Source organism: Typopeltis vanoorti, chromosome 23 (genome assembly GCF_054136105.1).
Source record: "Typopeltis vanoorti isolate ZY-2024b chromosome 23, IOZ_Tvanoo_1.0, whole genome shotgun sequence".
In the NCBI taxonomy this organism is placed as follows: domain Eukaryota; kingdom Metazoa; phylum Arthropoda; class Arachnida; order Uropygi; family Thelyphonidae; genus Typopeltis; species Typopeltis vanoorti.
The window spans coordinates 84,335,435-84,359,370 of NC_143571.1; the positions used below are offsets into that span (position 1 = coordinate 84,335,435).

The 23,936-nt window shown below is 35.4% G+C and overlaps 1 protein-coding gene across 1 annotated transcript in view; it reads right to left on the minus strand.

Moving 5' to 3' along the window:
- Positions 1-1,798: 1,798 nt before the first annotated feature.
- LOC150094042 (irregular chiasm C-roughest protein-like) overlaps positions 1,799-23,936 on the minus strand; it is a 159,347-nt gene continuing 137,209 nt past the window's right edge. Inside the window, exons 10-14 of the mRNA XM_090412757.1 lie at positions 23,737-23,764; positions 20,280-20,365; positions 15,666-15,805; positions 7,071-7,265; positions 1,799-2,743 (exon numbers count right to left, since the gene is read on the minus strand). Coding sequence (XP_090268883.1) covers positions 7,074-7,265; positions 15,666-15,805; positions 20,280-20,365; positions 23,737-23,764 — 446 coding nt within the window. The 3' untranslated portion in view covers positions 1,799-2,743; positions 7,071-7,073. The remainder of the gene's footprint in view (positions 2,744-7,070; positions 7,266-15,665; positions 15,806-20,279; positions 20,366-23,736; positions 23,765-23,936) is intronic.

Below are 23,936 nucleotides of genomic sequence, written 5' to 3' on the forward strand. Positions count from 1 at the left end.
CTTGAAAAATTTTATACCACCATATTGGAGCTTTTCTGGTGGAATACCATCTACTCCAATTGCTTTTCCACACTTCAGTTGCCTGGTGACTTTTTTTTACCTCGCATATACTCCTTGTTGCATTCCTTATGAATACTTGCTATCACTGTTCTGTGAATGCTGTTTCATTTGGAAAAAAAGTTATAGTTGGTGTACTATAGCCTTTAACTCTTTCAGTTTTTTCTCCATGAATATTTGTGCATTTTAGTTTATAGTACACCAACAAAACATGACATTTCATCTCCTATTGCCATAGTCTTTTGTTTAATGGTTTAAACCAATGCAGAAAAAAAATTGTCCCAAATTGCCAGCCCATCCTCAATTGGCAAGTATCGAAATGGATACCGCCTAGTGGTTGGTAGGGCGACAGGGTGAGGATGATATAATGGATCAGAAACCCTGGCCGGTTCTTCGCACTAAGGGTACGTGGCGATCTCTACTTATTTTCTAATTTTGAATCTTAATGAATTCCATAAAGTAAACAGATGTAAAATAAAAATAAAATAATTATATGAATTATATTTGATATTTAGGTGGCAGCTGAATTACATCTTTCGATCGAGGCACTGTGATCATCTTAAGTTGACTACGATTTCTTAAGATAATACAGGGTGTTCGGGATAAATTTGACAGTTTCGTAAGGAAAAAGAAAATCTTCTTTGTATCTATTAAATTTAATGAATTGACAAAAAATATTACAGGCAGAGTTAATTACAATACTATCAACAAGATTTACTCAAAATAACCACCATTAGCATCGATCACAGCTTCAATTCTGCTTCGGAACCTCGAACAAGCTGATGCTACAGTCTCCCTGGGAAGGGCCGCAAAAACTGTTTTAATTTTATCCATTAACTGGGCTTTTGTATTACTGGAAGTGCGATTGGTGTCTTTTTCAACTGCGCCCCATACAAAATAATCCATGGGGTTAAGGTCTGGGGAGTTTGGAGGCCAAACATTTGGACTGGTGAAGTCGTAGAAATTTTCAGACAACCATTTTTGACTTTTCCCAGAGGTGTGGCAAGGGGCCGAATCCTGCTGCCATACATACGGCCTACCATTGGCTACCCTTGTTATCCAGGGCTTGACTACAGTTAGCAACTCCACGAACAAAGCCCGAATTCCAATGCCAGGGTTCTTCAACACCTGTTCCTGCAGATTTGCGAGGAATTCTGCTGTACGAACGCAATCAGATCGTCTGCTAGGGATCTTTCTTCTTGCTACATCCTCGTAGTCACCATTGCAAGTCTCTAGTTCATGCCTGATTGTTTTTACTGTATTCAGGGAGCATTGGGCAGCAGTCGTAATATCCTTATTTTGATGGCGGGCACGAATCATCATGATACAAGTTATTCTCTTCCATGATTCAGGTGGGTTCCAGCTATCCATCCTTTCTGACATCTTGTATATGAATGAAGAAGGGTCCAAACTTTTAAATGAAGAGAAGTGTGTGTTAATACATGTAACTTACGGAAAAATATAATTAATTATAAATATGTCAAATTTATCCCGAACACCCTGTATATACCGTCTTAAGATGATCGGACGCATCTGATCTATGCACAATATATTTTGTGTATTTTATTATTGTGTGTCTGTTCTGTGGGGGGGGGGTATTTCGGATTTTTCTAGTCACCATGTAGTGTTTATTTATGAGAAAAAAAGCAGTCCATTCTTGGTGTATATATATTTTTGGGTTGTGTAATCTCATCACATGAAAATAAAAACAACGATGCGTGGATTTTCCCTGAGAAATTTATTAAAAATGTATTGACAGTCACGCTTATAAAAATAGCAAATGTTGACGACTAGGTGCTCACAAAGACACGCGAGTGCCATAAACTTACACTTTTTTTGTTTATATCCAAAAAATCGACGTACTGATAAAGATGTAAACACAAAACACACCCGTCAACGTTTCATCAGATTGAACTTGATATCCCAAGTCCGGATCAGAAGTTCGGAGCGGTAACTAAAGAATGTCACTGTATTTCTTTTCTTTTCCATGTTTTTTGTTTCTATAATATCACAAACGATTCTATAGCACCACAAACGACCGGTGCGAATTGCTTGGGGGAGGGAGGACCGTTGCAATAATCATTCCCTCCTTGTTGCAACGTGTGAATGAAGAGGCACAGTTGGATAATCTCACAGCGATGCTGAAACGTAGATATATATATATACACATCGATATTGATATATTTGGCGAATATTAATTTAGGCCACCAGATGGAGCCACTGGTTTCAGGCGCTATCGTTGAGCTGACCAATTACATAGGGTTTAAACTTTAAACATTGTACGACGATCCTCCTTTTGAAAAACACTGAAAAGATACACCAGAGGGCGTGAACTCCGCTGGTTTCAATTCCTTACCGGTAAAATTTTTACTATAAAATGGAATTGTTCCTGCGGTATATTTTAAAACTTCTGATTATGATATCAGCATTTAAAAAGCCTGGGATGACTTCATTGGATGCCTTCACAGCATTCAAGTGGAACTGACTCAACCGCACATTTGGGAAGCATTTTGGGAGTTTATAGTAATGTGGGAACATTTGGGGAGTTGAAAGTGGTTCGTAATTTACATGGCACTTGATATTCGCCTCAGTCACGAAGCTCTGCGCATCTGGGCGTTGTTTAGTGAATCTTTCAAGTTCACTCTCGAGTTGAAGGAAGCCTACCACACTCTACAACTTGGGAGCTCTGAAAACAAAAATATTAATTATCAGTTTTTAGCAATTAGAAATACCTTTTATCTAATAATTATAAAATAACTGTTGCACCTTTTTTTCATTTATTTTATAAACAATACTTTTTGTTTTGATTTATTTTTAAACACCATCAAAATTATATAATAATGATAAAATAACTAATAATATAATTACAGCAATAACCGGGGGAAAGTTCCAGGGTAACAAATGGCAATGCTGTAGCCATTTGTTATGAAGTTTTAACTGAGGCTCGGCTATTGCCGTTACCCAGCCATGACTAGATCTTTTTAGCTCAATAACACCTCATCCACACAGATTTTCTTCAGTCAGATGACGGGATAAAGAGTCAAGGACTCGGTCCATCGCCCAGTTCTTTTATGAACTTAAGAACAATAACCGGGGAAGATGAAAAGCATTTTTGCTTCGCCCCTTTAAGCCAGTCCTTATATAAGGACAATAACCATGTCTGGCACTGACTATGATGCGAACACTTCTGTGGCCTCTTTGGTTTATTACACGACCTCTCTTTGGAGGCTGAAGTGAGAACAACAGTCCTTTTTAGGACTTCCCGGGGTAACGGATGGCAATGCTGTAGCCAATGAAGTTTTAACTGAGGCTCGGCTAATGCCGTTATTCAGCCATGACTAGAGCCTTTAGCTCAATAACAATGTCCCCGGTGTGGTTGGGATAAGAATAGCTCCACTGCAGCTCATGCATGTCGCCTCGTGCGACATGCATGAGCTGCAGTGGAGTAATGTGTATCCAGGGAGGGTAATGGATGGCAATGCTGTAACCAATGAAGTTTTAACTGAGGCTGGGCTACTGCTGTTACACTCCTGCCATGATCATAGCGATATATATTACCCCATACATACATTTTCTTCTACAAGTAATGGGGAATAGGAAAAACATTCTTGCTTCATCCATCTAGCCAAAAAAAAAAAAAAAACCGATAACAATGATCTATTTGATTTGTTTATTGATTAGAATAATTAATGACTGATGACATATCTCTTTATTTTACTTCCACAGCAGGATGCTCATTTTTTCCGTTTCTTTCTTTCTTTCTTTTTTTTTTTTTTTGGTACACCTTTGCAGAGAACTAACGGGACAACAAGTATTAAAAATACTAGATTAAATGACAATGGCTCAAATAAGACTCATATTAATGGGGATATCCTCAGCAGGAGCTCCAGAGACAAATCAAAACGACTATGGAAAGTAGCAGTCCATTGCATGAGCAACACTGACTCCTGATTGAGTCATTATGACTCCCAAGGTTCATTTAACGAAGTCTAGATTTCGTGTCGTGTCCTGGAAGTGAGAGGTACTACCACACACTTGAACGAATTTGATCTACTAACTACAGAATCGTGTCCTGACATACATGATTTCCACGTCGACAGAATACTTTCGACCACAACTTCACTTATTATGAGTCCTACTCACGGTAAGTTTTAAACCTATTATGTTATTTTCGTGGGTGGGCTAAGCATTAAGCAGTTCATAAGAAATTTTGCTCTAAGAGAGACCAAATATGGAACTTTCTGAAGCCACTTCAGGTCTCCAATAAGTGAGCAGCACTCTTTCATTAGGAAATAAAATTTATCTCTCCCCTAAAAATGTTCACAAACTGCATTCCATAGTGAAATTCAAACCTAGAATCTGTTTGTTGGATACGCTAACTGCTCGGTTAAGGAGACCAATAACTTAAAGAAATGAACAGTAAAATGTAAAATACATTCTTTGTTAAAGTAATTACGGTAATTATTATAAACCATCTACAGCACTAAATAGTTCAGCCACTGATTACAAATTTGTACTTGTTAATTGATATATGAAATCAAATTATACCTGCTCAAAGTCGCTACTATTAACGGAAATAAAAGTTCCTGAGATGTATAAGCGTGAAAACGCCATGTTAACTTTATTATAAAAAAAAAAAACTGACCTTCCTTGATTTCTCCTCCCACCTTCACTTTTCTGAATAGGAAACTGTATCGACTTTTCTCCCTATGACCTTAGCTAGAGGTGTCACCATTACGTTCATCAAAAGTGATTTATCTTCCCTCACTCCATATTTCCTTAAGTGTTGGGCTCAGTGGCCCGTCACTGTCAAATAACTTAGCTGCTTCGAAACCTGATTTTTGCTCGTAGAGGACGTATATTAATCCTATATACATATTGTTGCATGGCTGCCAATCCGTATTCTTCTGAACGGTTTTTGGGAAGAAAAAAATCTTCCTATCTCGTGAGAAAGCGGCTAATTTGCTTTCAGTTGTAAAATCTTGATCATGGTTCTTCGCGTTTTAGGATTCAATAACTTAGGGCTTTCCAATCGAAGGGTATCATCGAAAACGACTGAAAGAGAGGCTCTATTTTTTTCCCCGAAATTATTTCATTGAAACATTTAAATGAATAAATCGTTTAACATAAATCCTCTATTTTTTTAAATTCCCGAAAAACGTAAGACGAAATCTTTTAGCGTTAACTGAGTTGTAGAAATCGGTTGGTAGATGATGAATACCAATGACACTGAAGCATTGGGGCGAGAGTACAGAAGACAACTGCTACTATCTCGTAGTGTTCTCTGAAAGTGTTCGTTGTACAGTCGATTTTGTTTTTCTGAATTTCCTGGTTAAACTCCCGAATAATCGAAAAAAAAATATTTAAATGCATCAAGGATCGAATAATTCGAAAAATAGCTGAAGTCTTCCAGACACGGAAGAGAATCAAACCTGTAACAAACTTTCTTCTGGCAATTCAGCATTATGGAATAGAAAAGCCACCACAGTCGTCTTCAGTTCAATACACTTCTTCTCATCTATACAAGTCGTAACACTATAAATCGCACATGGGACCAAATTTAGAATACTGTTCGCATTCATGCTATCCAGAATAGGGCAGCCTTCTTAACGGATAATCCCCTTCTCCTCACAGATTTCCTAAAATCACTTTTTCATAGTCGAAAGGTATTTTCAGTGGAATTGTCGCCAAATTAGTTACATTTTTTTTTTCCATTTTCTTCTACATTTGTAAAAACCGAACAGTTGCAGGTCAACATACATAGTTCGACTGCAATCTCATCGAAGAAACTTTTATATTATCTCTCGCTGTTCTTTGTAATAGTCAACCTTACCGTTTTCCCCAGGACTACGATCTCCACTTGTTCATTAAACACAAAAAAAATAATAATAAACATCAATGGATTTCCTTCTTACTTCCTAACCATTAGCTAACGGTCCTTCCTTACCGTGTGATGATACAGCTTAAGTTCCTTTTAGAGGAAGTGCCGTACATTCCAATTCCCCCAAATTTTATCCGTGCTCCGGAACCGGCATAGCTGACGAATCAGGTCTATGTCTGGGTCAGTATTCCTGACTGTAATCCGTGCGTGTCCAGCCGGTTTGCCTGCTTTTGGAATGAAAAACCCTAGATACACTGCGGGAAAAAACCCTGCTGTCCACGCCCAAGACCGGCTAACTTGGCCATGGCTGAGGAAGTTCCATAAGCTGTTCACCTCGTCGACGAGAATCGAACCTAGGAATCCTTTTCCCAGGCATATGTCCGCGCGGTTAGCCTAGTGGCTAACCGCGCGGACAGCTAACGGTGACTTGTCTCAATACAATACAGTGGTGGCAGAATTTTGCTTTCTGGAAATTCGGTTTTTGACTGCAAAACAGGAAAATCGACCAGAATAAACACATTTGACATAAATAAACGGTACACTGAACCTCACATCCTTGTTAATTAAATTATTTAATACAAGCGTAATTTAAAAACAAAATAGCCACTTGTTCACACAGAACTGACTTTGGCTATAAATTCCAGTCCTTAAAAGGACTGGCTTAAAGGGGCAAAGCAAGAATGCTTTTCATCTTCCACGTTATCTGTAGAGGATAGTTTAGGGATAAGGTGTTATTGAGCTATTAAAGCTCTGATCATGGCAGGAGGGTAACAGCAATAGCCGCGCCTCAGTTAGAACTTCATTGGCTACAGCATTGCCCTCTGCGACTGTCGCGAATTGTGCACAAATGATATTATTCAAAAATGAAATAAGCTAAAAGGTGTTTATTGCATTATTTAGTATTTTTTCTAAAGAAAAAAAAAGTAACGTGGAAAAGTTGATTTTAAAATTTTGGTTCATATGTTTGCCAGTATATTATATATTAATAGTATCATTATTAGACATTAAATTAATTTTATTTCATTTAATTTTTAACTGATTGGTTTATAAATCTTATTTACTGAAAGCAGCAATTTCCTGAAAACTCAAAACATTCGATCCCATCTGCAAACCACAACAAAATTTTACTCACCTTTTAGACATCAGTCTGTATGTTCTTTCCAAAGTTTTTGCCTAAGTCGTCTTCGTCGTCATCTCCTCTTACAGACACTGGCAACACCTTCACTCTCTTTTGGGTACTGATATGTGAATAATCTTGAAGACTTGATGCTGGTGGTCTTTGGCTTGTGGTTATTCTTCCTAATGTCGTAGCAGCATCCCCTTCACCCTGTAAGGAAATCCCAATTAGAAATCTCTTGACAAATAGGAGGGGGGAAATCATTTCAGTGAAAGTAATAGTAATAAATATTTCTTTATGAGAATTCCACCGAATCTTAGTTTTATATGCGCAAATGCTGCACAAACCGGAAATCAAACCGGTCAGTGTAAAACTAACATTTCCTCGGGCATTTACAGGTATTTCGAGTTGCGTGTGTGGGCTCTATTTCCTGCATCACTTGCAAGGGCTTGTAAATTTTTTCCAGGACAGTCTTATTTAAGGATAACTTTGGAATTTACTTCCCCTTTCACGCGTGGCATAGAATCACTTCAGCGGTGCAGCTACGGAGCTCTATAAGCGTTGCTACTTTGTTCCGACCACACCCTTACACTTGTTCTAAGTTACGACACTCGTGAGGTTTGCGGAACCTGAAAGGTATCAAACCTACACACACACACACACACACACACACACAACCATCTTCCGGTAAGAGTTCCATACAGTCTTGGGTACGGAAAGTTTTCGTTGTGCGTGTGTGTGTGTGGTAAGTCAGAGATATTCTAAATGATGAGAACCGTAGCGCATTCGCGAGGTTGATACAAAATATGCTCTTCGACTAATTAGAAGGTAGTCTAGAGTGCTCATTTAGAGAGTTATATATATATATAACTTTATATATGACAGAATGATCATTGACTCGGTTAACATACATAGTTTTATGAAAAAATTGAATGACTAGACCGAGATTTAAGTAAAAAGGTTTTAATATAAACACGCTACTAGTTTCGGCCTCTAACAGCCTTCTTCAGGTGACATTATAAAAGAAAAAACACTAAACATTGAGGGTTAAAAGACTATGAACAACATAGAAAGTCTTTATACATAATTAGCATGAAAACGTTGTAGTTGTATTTGAAGCTGTTCTTTCATTTGTTGCATTGTTGGGAGAGTGCGTGTTTGCTGCATCACGTGAACGCCAGTACATGATTACAGCTGAATTAGCATGAAAATCTGGGAGGTTGTAGCTTAAGTTGTTATTTAGATGAACAGGATTGAAGATGATTTCTCTAGATTCCACAATTTTTCTCTCTATTTCGTCACTGCAACGGAAGATGTTAGTAGGTTTTTCCCAGCAAACTTTGTGACTTTGGTTATCATCATGATTAGCCGAGAAAAGGATATGACTTGATAATTGCACTCGCTCGCTGTCTCTTGTAAGTAATGTCTCTCATGTGTTCTTCCATACGCATTTCGACAGATTTTTCTGTCTGCCCGAAATAAGGAATATCGCAGTCACATAATACTTTATATACGCCAGGGTATTTGAGTTGATGATGACAAGGTTTTGGGTGGCTAATTAAGGAACGGATCTTTGGAAGTGGAGTGAACAAGGTTCTGATATTGTATTTTTTTAGAACTTTTGCTAATTTATGTGAAACACTACTTATGTAAGGAATAGATATAAAGCCGAATTTATCAGTTTCATATAGAGGTATATCTTTTTTTCCCCGCAAAATAGATAAACCCCAAATAACATACAATTAATAGGCATACTATACCAGAGTTATAACCTTAGTTGCCTCATCCTAATTTAAACCAAACCAATTTTAAAATGAAAAACAGGTCACTGTTGTCACCGACAATGCAAATATAATCATGCTACGGAACTGGGAGACGAGGAAGGTACTCGTGCTACCCTGTATAACACCTTTTATCAACGCCTACCGCATCGTACATAAAGCTGAGGGTGACGGTAATTGGATTAAGGAGCGTCGAGTAGATATGCATGTATCTACACGCCTGCAGAACAGGAGCAAAGTGAAGGATGAGCTTACAGTCACAGCTCTTCATGGTAAGCACTACATTTGAAACGGTATAATTCTATACGTGTGTAATTTAGTGCTGGATTACATGTGCTGGCGATGAATGGAATCTGATGCTTTTATTATTTATTTATCTATTTTAAACGCAGTTTCTTAACAAAGGTTTTATAAATTTAGGGACGTAGCGACAAAAGGATCCTACTGGTTGTGGTCTGTTATGCTTCAGATGGAAAATAATACACTTAAAAAGAAAAGGACTTTTGTCTGGCTTGTATCCTAGCGACGAATTCTCGCTATCAATCGCTTCAAAACTTCGAGATAAAGTTCACCATTGACTGCTTGACCAGGCGGAACGAATTCTTTCTGTATAATGCCCTTGAAATCGTAGAAACAAATCAGCATTTTCTTTACTTTTGGCTTCTCCAAGTCAAAAGTAAAGACAATTCTCTTCTGGTGGTCTTTACTCAGCACTCTGTTTCGGGCTCATACTCAAAACACCACGTTTCGTCACCAGTAACGATCATTTCAAGGGAGTTTGAGTACTTGCAAGCGGCTTTAATGAGGTCCTTGCAGTGTTCAATTCGATACACTTTTTGGTTGTCGGTCAACTTGTGGGGAACAAATCGCGAATTCAATTTACGAAGGCCCAAACTCTGGGTCAAAATGTTGTGCTCAGTTGGTTTGGGAATCCCCAATTCATCCATCTTCAATCAATCTCACGGATGATTTCGGGTTTTTTTTCTTTGACGAAATCACTCACTTTTTGGATGTTAACATCGCTCAATTCAGCTTTTGGACGGCCGGCTTTTCTTCGTCCTCAAGCGTCTCACAACCACTTTGAAATCGCTCTGATCACTCGTAAACGTGAGTACGGGATAAGCATTCATCACCGTATGCTTTTTGAAGCATTTCATGCGTTTCGATAAAACTTTTACAAGTTTAACACAAAAATCAATCGCATCTGTCTGTCTGAAACTCATTTTCCGATCGTTCGTCAAAACACACTGTCACTCTTGGCATTATAATTCGGCTTCTAATGAAACAAATGTCATAATCAGTTTGACACAACACTAATTAAGGTTGCCACTTTCTACAACAAAAAGATACAACAGGTGGCGCCACTAGTTTCTTCTATATTCGAAAAGTTCGGTTTCTTTTTAGACAGAGGGTTTATGGTCGATTGTCCTAAGTTGCGGGATTAATGACCAACATTTCTTCCGAAAAAAAAAAAAATAAAATCTACTGACTTGAACTAAAGAATGATGAAGAAATAGGCTAAAGAAAACAAGATAGAGAGAGAATATAAAATAGTTCGTTTACTTAAAAACTAGAATCGAACTTTCCTTCATTTTTCAGAAAGTCATTGAGTTACCTCGTATTTAAAGAAACACGAGGTAACTCGAGTTTCTTTAAATCATTATATAATTAATTGTTAGTATTATTACGTAATGTGTTTGAATTAATTGGATGGTGCATTCGAATTCATTGCCCGACTAAGAAATTCGTACACAAACCTTCTAAAAGTTTTTGATTTCGTTGTATCTCAAAAATCTCTTCAATCAAGATATTTTTAAGTAATACTCAGCTAATGAAGCGCTTTAGAGCAATAATAGAATCCCTTCATAATAACATCACTAATTATACTACTAATTAATATGAAACAGACTTCCTTTTCTGTTTTCCCTCACAATGTTAACGAAAATAGTAAAATTATGAAACAAATTATCGTAATTTGTTTCAGAGAGCAACTACCGTGCTCTCCATGGACAATATTTAAGAAAATCAATCGGTAATGTTTAACACGAATAATGCGCTTCGTAAATTAAAGGACAAATGAAAACAAATGAAAATTAAATAAATACCTTATGTAAACGTATCAAACTGGCAATAGCTGCATAAAATACAATTAATATTAACTGCGTTTTCTACCCATTAATCCAATGGAAATTCGCCAACCATAGTTTATTCATAGCTTCTTCCCAAATACACGCAAGTTCACTTTAACAGAAAGAGTGAATTTGATTTAATCCAATGTTTACATTGTTCAAGTTGAATATTTGGTATCTACAATGATAAATCGAAAAGTTCTTGGAGAAATATTTTACTTCACACACTAATGTGTCATCATTATTTCAAATTTACGGCGAAGGATAGATGAATGCTTAATATATTTTTTAGAATATTTCCAGCAGCTGGTACTGCTGCACTGGATGTTACGGAATTTTAAATATGGTCCCTCACCTATATATTTCGAGTGTTATTCTACAGATGACTCCTATAAACAGTAAGAATAATTCTCAGTTTTGATTATAAAGAGAACTAAAAAAAGCATGGACGGACTGATGTCAACAATGTGGGAAAAGGTAGCCAAAGACTTCATCAGTGTAGGCGATAATGAAGTGCCTCTGTCCAGGCAAGGTTTTGTCCATTTCCGGAATCCCCCCCCGTTGTTTTTCTAAATGTCAAATTATCTGGCAACACATTGCAAAGTTCGTGAGGAGCCATCCAAAAGAAACCCCTCATTTTCTGCACTCTGAAGTCCCCCCCACACACACACGTGACACCACTAAGCCATATCTCTAGTAGATCTAGAGATGTGGCTGGGTGGTACACCACAATCTAGAGAACAATTTTTATAAACCAACGTATATGGAAACTAAATGTCAATAGGTATGATTAATTCAATCATTAAAAGAAATTATATCTCACCTTATATTTAAGTATCATTAAACTTTGAAATGATTTGAAATGTGTCCTCACACCAATGATGAACTGGTTTGTCATATGAATAAGAGAAAGTCAAATAGCAGCAAAATACCAACTGCCACTGAGAGAATGCCATTTATTTATAACGGCGAAAACATTCGTCCTATGACACTATGGGGATTGGTAGGAAAGTCAAAAGAGAACATCATCTCTCATGAGAGATTGCAAGCGACAAAGAGGAAATTGTTCACATAGCCACAAAGACCGGAAGTTAGTCCATACGATGATAGTTGCTGAGGAAATCTATTTGCGACCCGATGAAAATGTTATGTTTTCAAAACACAGAGAGAGTCTGACAATTTTCTCCAAACGTTTTCATGGTTTGCATCCAGATATCGAAAATGTAGTCCTAGGAGATCTGCTGTTGATCAAAAGTTGCAGAATTCAATCTATTCGTATCTTTTAAATTTAGCAAGCTTTCTCTTAGCGAACAAGTAGGTTGTACATTATATCCTCCCATTAATTTTGAGATAACCAAATTGAGTATGGAAGGGGGAACTGGATACAGGCTTGATTTCATGCTGGAAGTTTGATGTCGAACGATCATAAAATGTTGCAGATAATATAAAATATTTAATTTCTCATTCCAATTTTCAGCAGAACCGGGAATACTGCATTATTAAAATATGTGTTTATTATCCAAGGGAAGAAGAAGAAGATGATCCAATAATGCCTTAAGAGAAAAAATGCAGTTTGAGCAGGATGCAATATTCTTCATTTGGCCGTTTAAAAGTCAGATTTGGATTTGTAGATATATTTTGTTTTTGTGAATTGTAAAATGACGAAATATAAAACACAAAAATTCTTTTCCTCAAGAGAGTTTTGTGTTATGCTGAATTTTTCGTTAGACTGCAAAATCACTGCTCGGATAAGGGATTTTTAGAGCAACAAGGATGAAGACCTTCATTCGACAAGTATTATTACAATTCGTTTAGAGCAGACTGGATTCTGTGAAAGCAGTAGTCGGACCATGAGAAAAAAGGACGGAAGGAAGAGTGAAAATTAGGGGGATCATCTTCATTTTCATCTCACTTAGAGTTATTGTAGTTCAAAGGACACAATGCTATGACAGCGGCTAGAAGAAGAACATTCTTTAGAAAAGAAAAGAGTCGAAGTCACTTTTATAGAAATTAATATATGCCACAGAGTGGTTTAAAAATTCACTTAGTAGATACAAAAGAAGCATTCAAGGTATGACATTCTCTGATAATGGATGCCAGATGGCATGAGTGAAAACTATATCTTTATGGCAGTTTGGTTAGTGCAAAGTGTAGCATGAAGTTGATATTGACAGTTGCTGCGGTGGCTGCTAGCTGAGGTTCTGTTGAAGGACGTATTGAAGTCGTGGTGATGCACGTCATCTTCTGTTGATTTACACACGAGTATTGGATATGTGAGCATGGAAATGATTGTATTTGCATGAATGTTTGGTTCTAATGAGAATTTTTATTATTGTTTTTTTTTTTGTTTTTAACCCTTTTTTTGCTGTTTTTCTTGTGGGAGGTTTCATTTTTCCCAGTGCTATTGCAATTATTTATTTATATTTCCTTTCATGAGATTGGGGTGGAGACTTTAGAGTACTCCCATGCATAAGGATGAATATTTAATCCTTATGCATACATTTCAAACCTTGCAGAAGCACCTGCCATATCGTGCCAGCACCTGCCACCTCCTGACATGTCGTGACCACAACAGTGTCTCTTCACATACCACTATACTCGGCCTTCCTACATGAATGATCCAGCAGATCAGATGACAACAGAATTATGCGCTAGCTGATCTAGAATCCCCCTGATACGTTACGATTAAGTTCGGTTTCATGTAATATCAAACAGTCGACGTGCGGAGCTGTTTTAAAGCTGTATGCCCGAATGGATAAAGTTCGGTCTTCGCGGCATGTTTTGAATATCCCTGAAGGTTGACATCGCAATGCATGTAAAACAAGTAAGTGGGACAGAACTAGATGCCCTGTTCTGGGACCAAACATGGTGACAATCACTTCAGACTGCTAATAAGCAACCAAAACTGGTGGCAGTGATGTTTCAGCACGACAATGAAGACTGTCTGCTGTCGAGATTAATATCAATTGAACCTAATCATGTCTTATTCATTCTAACCTAAAATAATCTTAACGTCATCTACCTCACGTAGCTGATGATCCTAACCTAAATAATTTTTATACTACCTTAACGTTCTCTAAGCAGAATCTTGGATGAATACAAGCAATTCAGTAAATGAATAGTATGTCTATTCCGTTAATAACTGATTACATTTCTTAGTAATACAATTCTTGATTTTCGAAACTGTCCTGTTTTACGTTTCATTCCGATCAAATATTAAAAAAAATCAAATGGCAAATATTTATATTTCTTAACCATAAGCAATCAGATTTCAATCCCAAATTATGTGTAACATTTTTATGTATACGATTTATACATACCATCAGGGGCGACTCGTGCAAAGACACTGCGGAACTGCAGCACCCCCAATTTTTTTCGATATATAAATATATTTATTAATTTATTTTACTAAATTACTAAATATATGAAGAGCCAGAAGCTTCAATTCGTCGACGTAAAACTATTTAAATTAAGCATGAAACTCTTTGAGTTTCTTATTCAGCTATGAAACAATATGGGATGTAATATCCCTTAATTTAAATAATATTGTTTATATTTGCTTATAATATTTAATTTTATCATCAACAATCCTATACAATTCTCTTATTTTGTATAACAATAATAAAAATCCATCTTGTAGCACTTAGGAGGGCGAAGGATGCTAGCAGCACTGTGTTTACCACAGTGTCATATTGCTACGCGCGCAAGCACATGCACGTCATAGTGAGATGCGAGGAATTAGCGTAATGCGACACTGTCCGTCGCGCAGTTCCACTGTTGTTTATATGCAGTTTGCGCCAGTAGTAGAGTGTTCGTAGAGCTTATCGTGTTTACTCCGTATCTTTAAATATTTGGACATTACAATTAAAGGATTTAATTATAATGTCCAAAAATTTTAAATCCATTCCTTTAAAGGAATATAAAAGCCATTCCTTTAAAGGAATGGATTTTATTTTTAAGTAATTTTAAATTATACTAAACTGTATAATTTTATCGATAATAAACAATATTTTTTCATGTTTGATTTTTTTTTTTAATTTTTACCATAATTTTGAAATTTTATCCAAACACGTATACCCTGTACTTACAGTGTGTATGTATATTTCGAAAGTTGTAGCACCCCCACGATTTCAAGCCACGAGCCGCCACTGCATAACATATTATGTAATAAGATTTATACATAATATATACATTTTATTTTTAACATTTTAAGTTAATCCCATTGGATAATGAAATTAAGTAAATTTTAGATTTTGTTCTTCCTCATCAACGATATATTGATTTGTTTAGATACATATTTAACATTTCCGGATAAATCCGATATCATTATCGAGCCTCTGAAAAAAATTGAAAGTATTGTATTATATTAGCAGAAGATAGTAATATACCCGAGTTACTTTAAAAATAAACTGCTAATGCATTTATTAAGATTGATTTTTATAAAAGAGTTTACATAATTTTAAATCAGTTCTATATAGTTTGAATTATTAATGTAATTCGATGATATTTTAGTTTTTCCTTCCTTCGAGTTTAAAAACCACCTTCGACACCTTTTATTTTCTGAAATATTTATATCCATAAGAACATACTCGATGCAGAATGAATTTATTTGAGAGCATAGCAGCAGTTCACATACAACAGCTTCATGCAATATCGTGTATATCAAAAATCAAAAATTTTTACTAATTTTTAAAGCTTACTATTCTGCTCCTCGCGTGGCTAATAGGCTTGGCATTCTGATTGATTCCATTCACACCATGTATCACTTCCTGCACAATTTCTCTTTGGAATTCTTTATCTAAGGAATCTTCCCTGCTTTGTTCGAACTGCAGATTGACATCTGAAAGAGAAATCTTTCATAATGAAAAGTCAACGCTATTTTTGTCACATGAAAATTTGCATATTTTATTCCATACTACACATTTGATTCTGAAGATGCATGTTATTTTAAGAAAGCTGAAAATTCTCAATATAAAAAAATGATAAAATACATTAATAATATTGAAGGAGAACACATTCGAGATACAGATAAAACTTGGAGAATTTGTAGTAAAATTGGGATTGTTTGGGAATAAATTGTTGGATTATTCGTTTTTATTCATTTTGTTAAAACTTTCATAATGATTTTGTAATCACAGATATTTATCACTCATTTCTATAATTTAAATAAATAAATGAATAAGAAAATCGACGTGTCCGCTAAACTGACGCTGTCAGAGACATATCTCAGCCAACCATTGTTGAGTTGTAAGCTACAATACACTCCACAATAAAATCCGTTTTTTGACATTATCCTTGGCTCTTTTCAAGAAAATAACGAGAAAGATAGAATTGGCAAAGTAGCAGTAATTTTTACATTAAGACTTCTGAGCGAAATCTCTTGAAATATGATATTAATTACGTAGATAATTGTTGCTTATTTAAAAAATGAAAACGTAAGATAAGGGGGATATATAAATAGAGAATGATTTGAAATGTTATATTAATTATCTAGAAATTATGTTTTATTGTTTTTTTTTTCTGAAAAGTAAAAAGGAAATAAATAATGACATTCATACATTAAAACACGAAATTAGATACTTAAGTTATTATTATTTTTTTAACTACTTATCATAACCCGCATTTTTGAATTACCAGTTCAAAAAGAGAAAAACAGCAACGACATGTTATGCTGATGCTTTGCTATTATTAACAAACAAATAAAATTTAAATGGAAAGTTTTTAAGTTGCAGACACTCTTTTTTCGTATGAGTGGGCTTTTTATTTTCTCATTAGTAAATGTTATAGTTATGTGTTTTTCCTACTATATATCCAATAAGTTTTACTATAGTAACCTATGCTACCCGTTGATAATTAAGTATATCTTCTAATTTTAAAATATTTTATATTTATTATACAGGGTGCCATAAAATAACTTTCCCTCCTTTGGAGGCATCTGAAGGTAAAACCAATAAACGGAATGGGACCAAATTTTATATTGAGACGTTTGAAGGCATGGGAAGAGATTTCCGCAAAAAAAAAAAAAAAAAAAAAGATTTAGTACCAAAAGTCGTCGATAGGGGAAATTTTGGCGTTGGCGGAGCCGAAAACAAGCGGATAATTACATTAAAGGCATATAAAATGGAATAATAATTCGACGGTGTGAGCGACAGCCGCGTCACTCATTCCAGCTGGATATGTGGCTCGTTGCAATGATGATAATAATAATAATAATAATAATGATTAAACTGTATATTTATTTAAGAGTACTAAATTAAGTTAAATAGATATAATGGACAAGTTGATGAATTCACATATTTAAGTATAATTTGATCTGCTGCCCAAAGAAACATCGAAAAAAATAAGTAACAATAAACACTTCTAGAACACCCAAGCTATCTGCATAATTTACTGTTCTTTCTACTAAGTAAAAAGATATCATGCTTTAAGATAACATTGCAAATAATAATTGATAATAATAAGATAACATTGCAAATAATTGCCAGATGACTACTGAAGAAACAGTACTGGTCAAACTAAACATTAAACTAAAAAATAAAATCGCAATCAGTGAAATAACGTATAAGTAACGTTAAATAATCAGTGAAATAACTTATAAGTGCAATATATATATTTATTTATTGGAAAATTATGTTCTCTGTTCGTCCTTGAGTCAGTCAACCTTTCCGAGCAGTTTCTATGCCATGGCCGAAGAAAGCTTCGGCCATGGCATAGAAAATGTCTATGGGCAGGCAAATCGGTACGAATATTTGTATATATTTCGGAATCGCATACATCAAAGGATGTGTGTTATGTATGAAGAAGGAGCAGCCCTTTAGAAACGATACTTTTGTATTTGATATATACAAAAGTCCTCAAATCTTCATTAAGGGAGTTCCTATTCGTCATATTACTTCTGACTTCAGAAAAATGGAGAAATGGGGGAAAACACAAGGTAGTCATTCTACGTTGCATTCTATAAGCGTGAGTGGCGGTCCTGGATAAATTCTGAATGAATTAAAAATGTAACTAACATTACGGATAGCAAAACATCAATTTGGTTTTCTAATCAATAAATCAATGTTTAAATCCACTCCAATCTAAATAACTGAATAAATAATTAAATTTTAATTTAAGTAAGTAGATTAGTATAGTTAAAAGAAGTTGTTGAAAGAATGTTTTTATTTTTCAATAACTACATTTCGGTGTTGCTTAAGTAATATTTTCTCAATTGTATTTCCAACAGAGTGCGTTCTCTCCAGATACAAGTTAGGGGGTGGATTTTAACGAAGCACTCCTGCGATACATTTCTAATAGTTATATAGGGGTGCAATATGCATTTCTGTTAATGAATTCTCGTATGGATGGCGTTAATCTCTCTTGAGGTCCAAAATTTATTAAAGTTCGCATCCTCGTGACTGTTATAATCATGTTCAAGTCCCAGTAAACAAAGTTAGGCTGCATTGATAACCAATTTCAATTTCATTTACTGAGTAAAATGATATAAGGCCAAACGTTGCATGTAGCTCCTTTTCACTGCCAAACTTCGAAAGACAAAAGCAAATTTTACTCCATCTAGAAATGAGAGATGCAATTACCTGACAAGAGATGCCTTAATTGTATTCAAGAGTTTGCTAACAACGCCAAATGAGAAATGTACGTAAACACAAGGGATTATAAGTCACATTTCGGTAAAGCTTTCTCTTCACCAAGAATTGTATTCAAGCAGACAGCTTATGTGTGAGTTATCAAGAAGTAGTGAGGACAATAAGTTAATAAGTCAAATCTCTCAGGAACTATAGCATCAACAGTTGCTTATTCGTAATTACAATTCAGAATTATTCTCTTTCGAATACAGTATTAATCTGATATATATATATACAGTACGTACATGCATAAATGGCCCATCTGATTTCCCAGAAGAATTTCTAGAATACACGTGTTTATTCCTAACAATAAATCATGATTTTGTGGACCTATAGCACATATTGATGAGAGTTTGATTAGTTTATTCTTTAAAAGCATTTATAATATCCCCATATTCATTATTCTGCTAGTTTAAGTTGCTATTCCAATTTGGAAATTGGTTACTAAATGAACATTTTTAAAAGTATATAAAGCTAAATCATTAGAATGTTGACTTTTAATATTAACTAGAACCGTATGGTTTCTCAATGGAAAATGCAGTTACGATAATAAGTATGAAAAGTAAGTATGAGGGTTCACTAGTTAATATTAAAATGCAACATTTAGCTAAAGAGGCTATTTTTGCTTACGTACTGTAGGCAGTTCCTCTGTTGTCATTTGTAGCCAATCATTTTGCATGTTACTTCACTTTATTCAAAGTGCCTGAGAGGATCGAATTTAAACCGAAATTTCGATAAGACTTCACTATTTATTAATAATGAATTTGCTGAAAATCTACGTAGCCACAGCCTTTAATTAGGATATTTCTTTTGACAATAAGTCAACACTTAGACCAAGATTTTACTTCCTGGATTTTCGAGTGTTTTGCCTGCTAAAAGCGAGTAAATCAACAGGCGAACACAAACAATAAACAGATATAATACACCAATCCCATACACTTTGTTGATTATTTGTCTGTGTATTTCTGATAAGACCAGACCATCCAGACCACACAGAGTATAAAACAGTCAATAAGTGACACTCGTCGAGATATAATTTCCTCAGGAGGGAAAAATTATAATTATTATAATGATAGTATCATACCATTTAATATAAAACAAATATTGTTGATGGATTCAGTAATGAATCTTTATTTTAATACGTGTGAGCTACTTTTAGAGTTACTTCCATCAATGAAAGAGTCAAGTACGCATGACTCGAGGCGCGCGCGCACACACACTCACACAAAGGGTCGAAATTAAGTTAAGGATAATTCTGGGATTGGTTTATCATGCTAGAACGCTGCTTCTGCTGATCAATGATGTAGAAGGAGGAATATCAAATTAGGCGAATAAAGGTCCGAGAGGAAGTAGATGCCAGTGAACTAGCAATATTAGACATGCGATCGACGGCAATTACTGGATGATATATTTGGACAAAGTGACAGTTGTCACTAGAGACAGTCGTGGATAATTTATATTTAGAAAGTAATGGGCCATCATGGCTTAAAATGATTAACTTGCATCTGGAAAGTTAGAGAAGCGAAGAGGGAACTACACTCAAATAAATACCGACATCACTTTTAAAGTTAATTCAGTAACAGTAGCTCTAAATGGATTAACATGCGGTAGATTTCGTATGCTCTAACGTATTCATATATTAATATATCTTTTAAATGCATTGAAATCATCGGATGTGATTTCGAATACCTGGAATAATATCAGGACACTTTTCTTCGCCAGGACTTTTACTGGAATCTGTGTGTTCATCTTCCTTCCGCAACGAAGTTTGCAACCTTTAGCAAAATAAAGGAATGACTTCAATTTCTCGCATCTATTTATTTACTGTCTTTTATTTTACATAAGTGTAAAATATTGTAATTGTTTCTTTCATAATCTACGTTTCCCATTGAATTATTTTTACTAAGATCATTTGTATTACAAAAAAGGATAAAAAAAGAGAACGAAACCAATTTTGAAACATCAAACAAATGAATGCGCATGACATTCATTTGTTTGATGTTTACATTCAAAATGTAACTGTATATTATACTCACTTTATGTCACTATATATTTCAATACTTGTATGTAATTAGCAAAGAAAGAAAAACTAATAATATTTTCACTCCAATCATAATAAAAACTTCGATATCCGATGTCTATGTACTGGGTTGTTTACTCTAAAGAGAAACTGAGACATTAAAAGCAAACTTTCCGTTACTTTACCAGGCAATTTTAAGGCACAAATATACAATTTTTTTCATAATCTAAAACCTTCAATTTTGTTCTCTCTCTCTCTCTCTCTATGTTCACTGGACATCTACAGATGCCGTATGGTCACTCCGATGTTCGGTGATATTCCACACCAGATCTCGCCATGTAGTCCTGTTGTTTGTTTTTCTGGCGGCCTCAATTCTCTAAAGATCAGTCACTCCACACACAACATCCATCCATCTCATTGATGGTCTACCCATTCCTCTTTTCCAGGAACTTTACCTTCTATTACTGTTCTGAGAAGTCCCCCTTCCATCCTTTCAATGTGTTCAAAATATTTTAACTTTCTTCTGTCAATATCCTTAAGGAGCCTTAAAGTTTTACTGATCTTTTCTAACACCCATTCATTTGTACGCCTTTCAGTGTAAGATATACTCAACAGCCTTCTGTAACACCACATCTCAAAAGCAGATATCCGTTTCTTATCTGACTTCTTTAGGTTCCAAGTCTCACATCCATTAAGTCGCTGTTGGAAAAGCAACTGCATCCGAAATCCTCAACTTCGTTCCCATGGAGATAGATCCATTCTTCCAGATTTTAGACAAGTCTCTGACTGTTGTTTTAGCCATTCCTAATCTTTTTCTGACGTCTTCTGAACAGCAATTCTTTGCATTAATAATGGATCCCAGGTGCTCAACCTTGCTGACTTCCTCAATTCTTTCTCCATTAAGGTACATTTGTTTCTCAAGAGCTTCTCTGTTTGCATTTCCTTTGAGAACCATAATCTTTGTCTTGCTAGGATTAAGTTGAAGTCCTCTGTTATTACTGATCTTGTTAACGTTGTCACGAATTAGTCCTAGTTCTTCCATATCATTACAAAGGAGTACTATATCATCAGCATACCTCAGATTACTGATCAATCTACTTCCTATCCTAATTCCTGTCCTGAGCTTATCCAACGCTTCACGCATGATGTCCTCCGCATTATATACTAAACAAGTGAGAAGAAAGTAAACATCCTTACCTAACTCCTTTTCCAACTTGAAGCCAGTCAGAAAATGTTCCATTTTCTTCTCACAAATTTATAACCAATCTCGAACAGTTTTGGTAATGATCACATATACTGCATTTATACCTCTGACTTGAGGTTCATACCGTTATCATTCTAGATGGATTGCATCAAATAAATCATTTTATATGTTGTCTGCATCAAAAAGGAATGCAAGAAATCGAAAGATGTAAAATATTACCAGCATTGATGACCGCGCGGTAAGCGTTCATCTACTTGCAAACCAACAAACTGTGGTTGTTTCCATTGTTTTTATTTTCTTTAGATGGAAGATAAATTTCAATGTGAAACCACCGTTCCAGCTTACTGAAGGTCTGAAATGGCTCCAAAAAAGTTCCATCTTTGGTTTCTAGACTAGCGCTACTCTAGAGACCAAAGATGTCTCTGTAAAAAAAAAAAGAAAAAAAAGAAAAAAAAGAAAAAAAATCCTTAATAGGAGGGCGAAAGCATAAAATTATGCAGAGAAGAAGCATTGAGAAGAAAAGACAGCACACCAAGTCACACAGTAGCCGACATACGATGAATTTTAAGGAAGGCTTGATATTTTAAAGTTAGAGTCAGAAGCGATCCGACTCTTTGTTACATTTGAATTATCTCGTACTGTTAATTAAAAAGCAGGTCTCATTGAGACACAATGAAGAAAGATAATATTTCTTCTTTGTTTGTTATCAAGTGAGGCCAAAGTAATTGCCCAAGTACTGCTAAGAGTAAGTTAATCATTCTGTTAATTATTCCATAGGGTCTATTTGCCTTCGCCAATGTTATTTCCTCTTGGAAAAGAAACGCGAATATATAACCTTTATCACGCTGTATATTTATTTTAATTCCTAATCTCAAAGCCATCCTGTTTATGGAATAAATATGGCACTATGATATTTGTTTATAGTTAGAGTTTCAGGACAATTGTACACGTGAAATATTATAAATCTACAATACTGTGAATGGGCTAAAGTTGAGATAATCTCATGATTGTGATTTAGACCCAAAACTTGGGACTCCCCCCCCCCCCAAGATATTTAATAAGTAGGGCACACCGAATTCAAGCCTTTTAGGTGGTTGGCGATTATAATTCAACTGCCAACTAAAACGTTCTTTGTGTAGGTGGTTACAATAAAGTAATTAGAGCCTCTGTAGCTCAGTTGGTAGAGATGAACCCTTTGGTTGGAAAGATGCGGGTTGGAATCCCGTTTACGACGTGAGGAACGTCCATTAGGTCTTTCTAATTAAATTGTGAGTTAGCCGGTCGGTATCCTTTCTAAATAGGAAAACTACCTCCGTGAACACACACACACACAGACCTACAGCATGAATAATTACCTTTAGGAGATGCAGTAGAGAAGGGTAGAATCAGGAGATTCTACCCTTCTCTACTGCATCTCCTAAAGAGATGCAGTAGAGAAGGGTAGAATCTTCTCTACTAGAGAAGGGTAGAATCAGGAGATTCTACCCTTCTCTAGTTATCTTCTTGTTCACGGAACCGGTTTGCCCGTTCTGAGGGACTACAATCCCGAGTTTGCGGGTGAAATAAAAACCTTATAAGACCGGCTAACTCACATTTAGTCGAAAGAGACCAGATAAAGGTTCCTCGCATCGTGACCGGGAATCGAACCCAGGTCTTTCCGACCAAAGGGCTTCGTCTATACCGCTGTGCTACGAAGGCTCTAACGAAATGTAGGAAAATAATTAATGAAAAATTAAACTAATTATAAGCTGCAATCCTTTAATCTTAAAAGGCAGTAAACAATTTTAGCAGTATAGGTATGTTAATGAAGAAACTGAAAAAGTGACGCAAATTCAAAGTCGACAAACGTTTGAAAATGGCGCTAAAATATGAATATATTTTATTAACAAAATCAAACCTATTCCTAACAATTAAATACTTACTTGTACGTTTTTCTGTCTAGGGTGTTATCTAGAAGATAGATAAAAAATACAGTTTAATGAAAAGATTTTGAAATATTAAAATTTATTGATTTATAAAGAAATCAAGAAAATACACAAAGACACAAAATCACACCACTAAGATTTAAGGACATTTTATATTAATATATAACGTAATGTTAACCTAACGTGTATTTATTAAT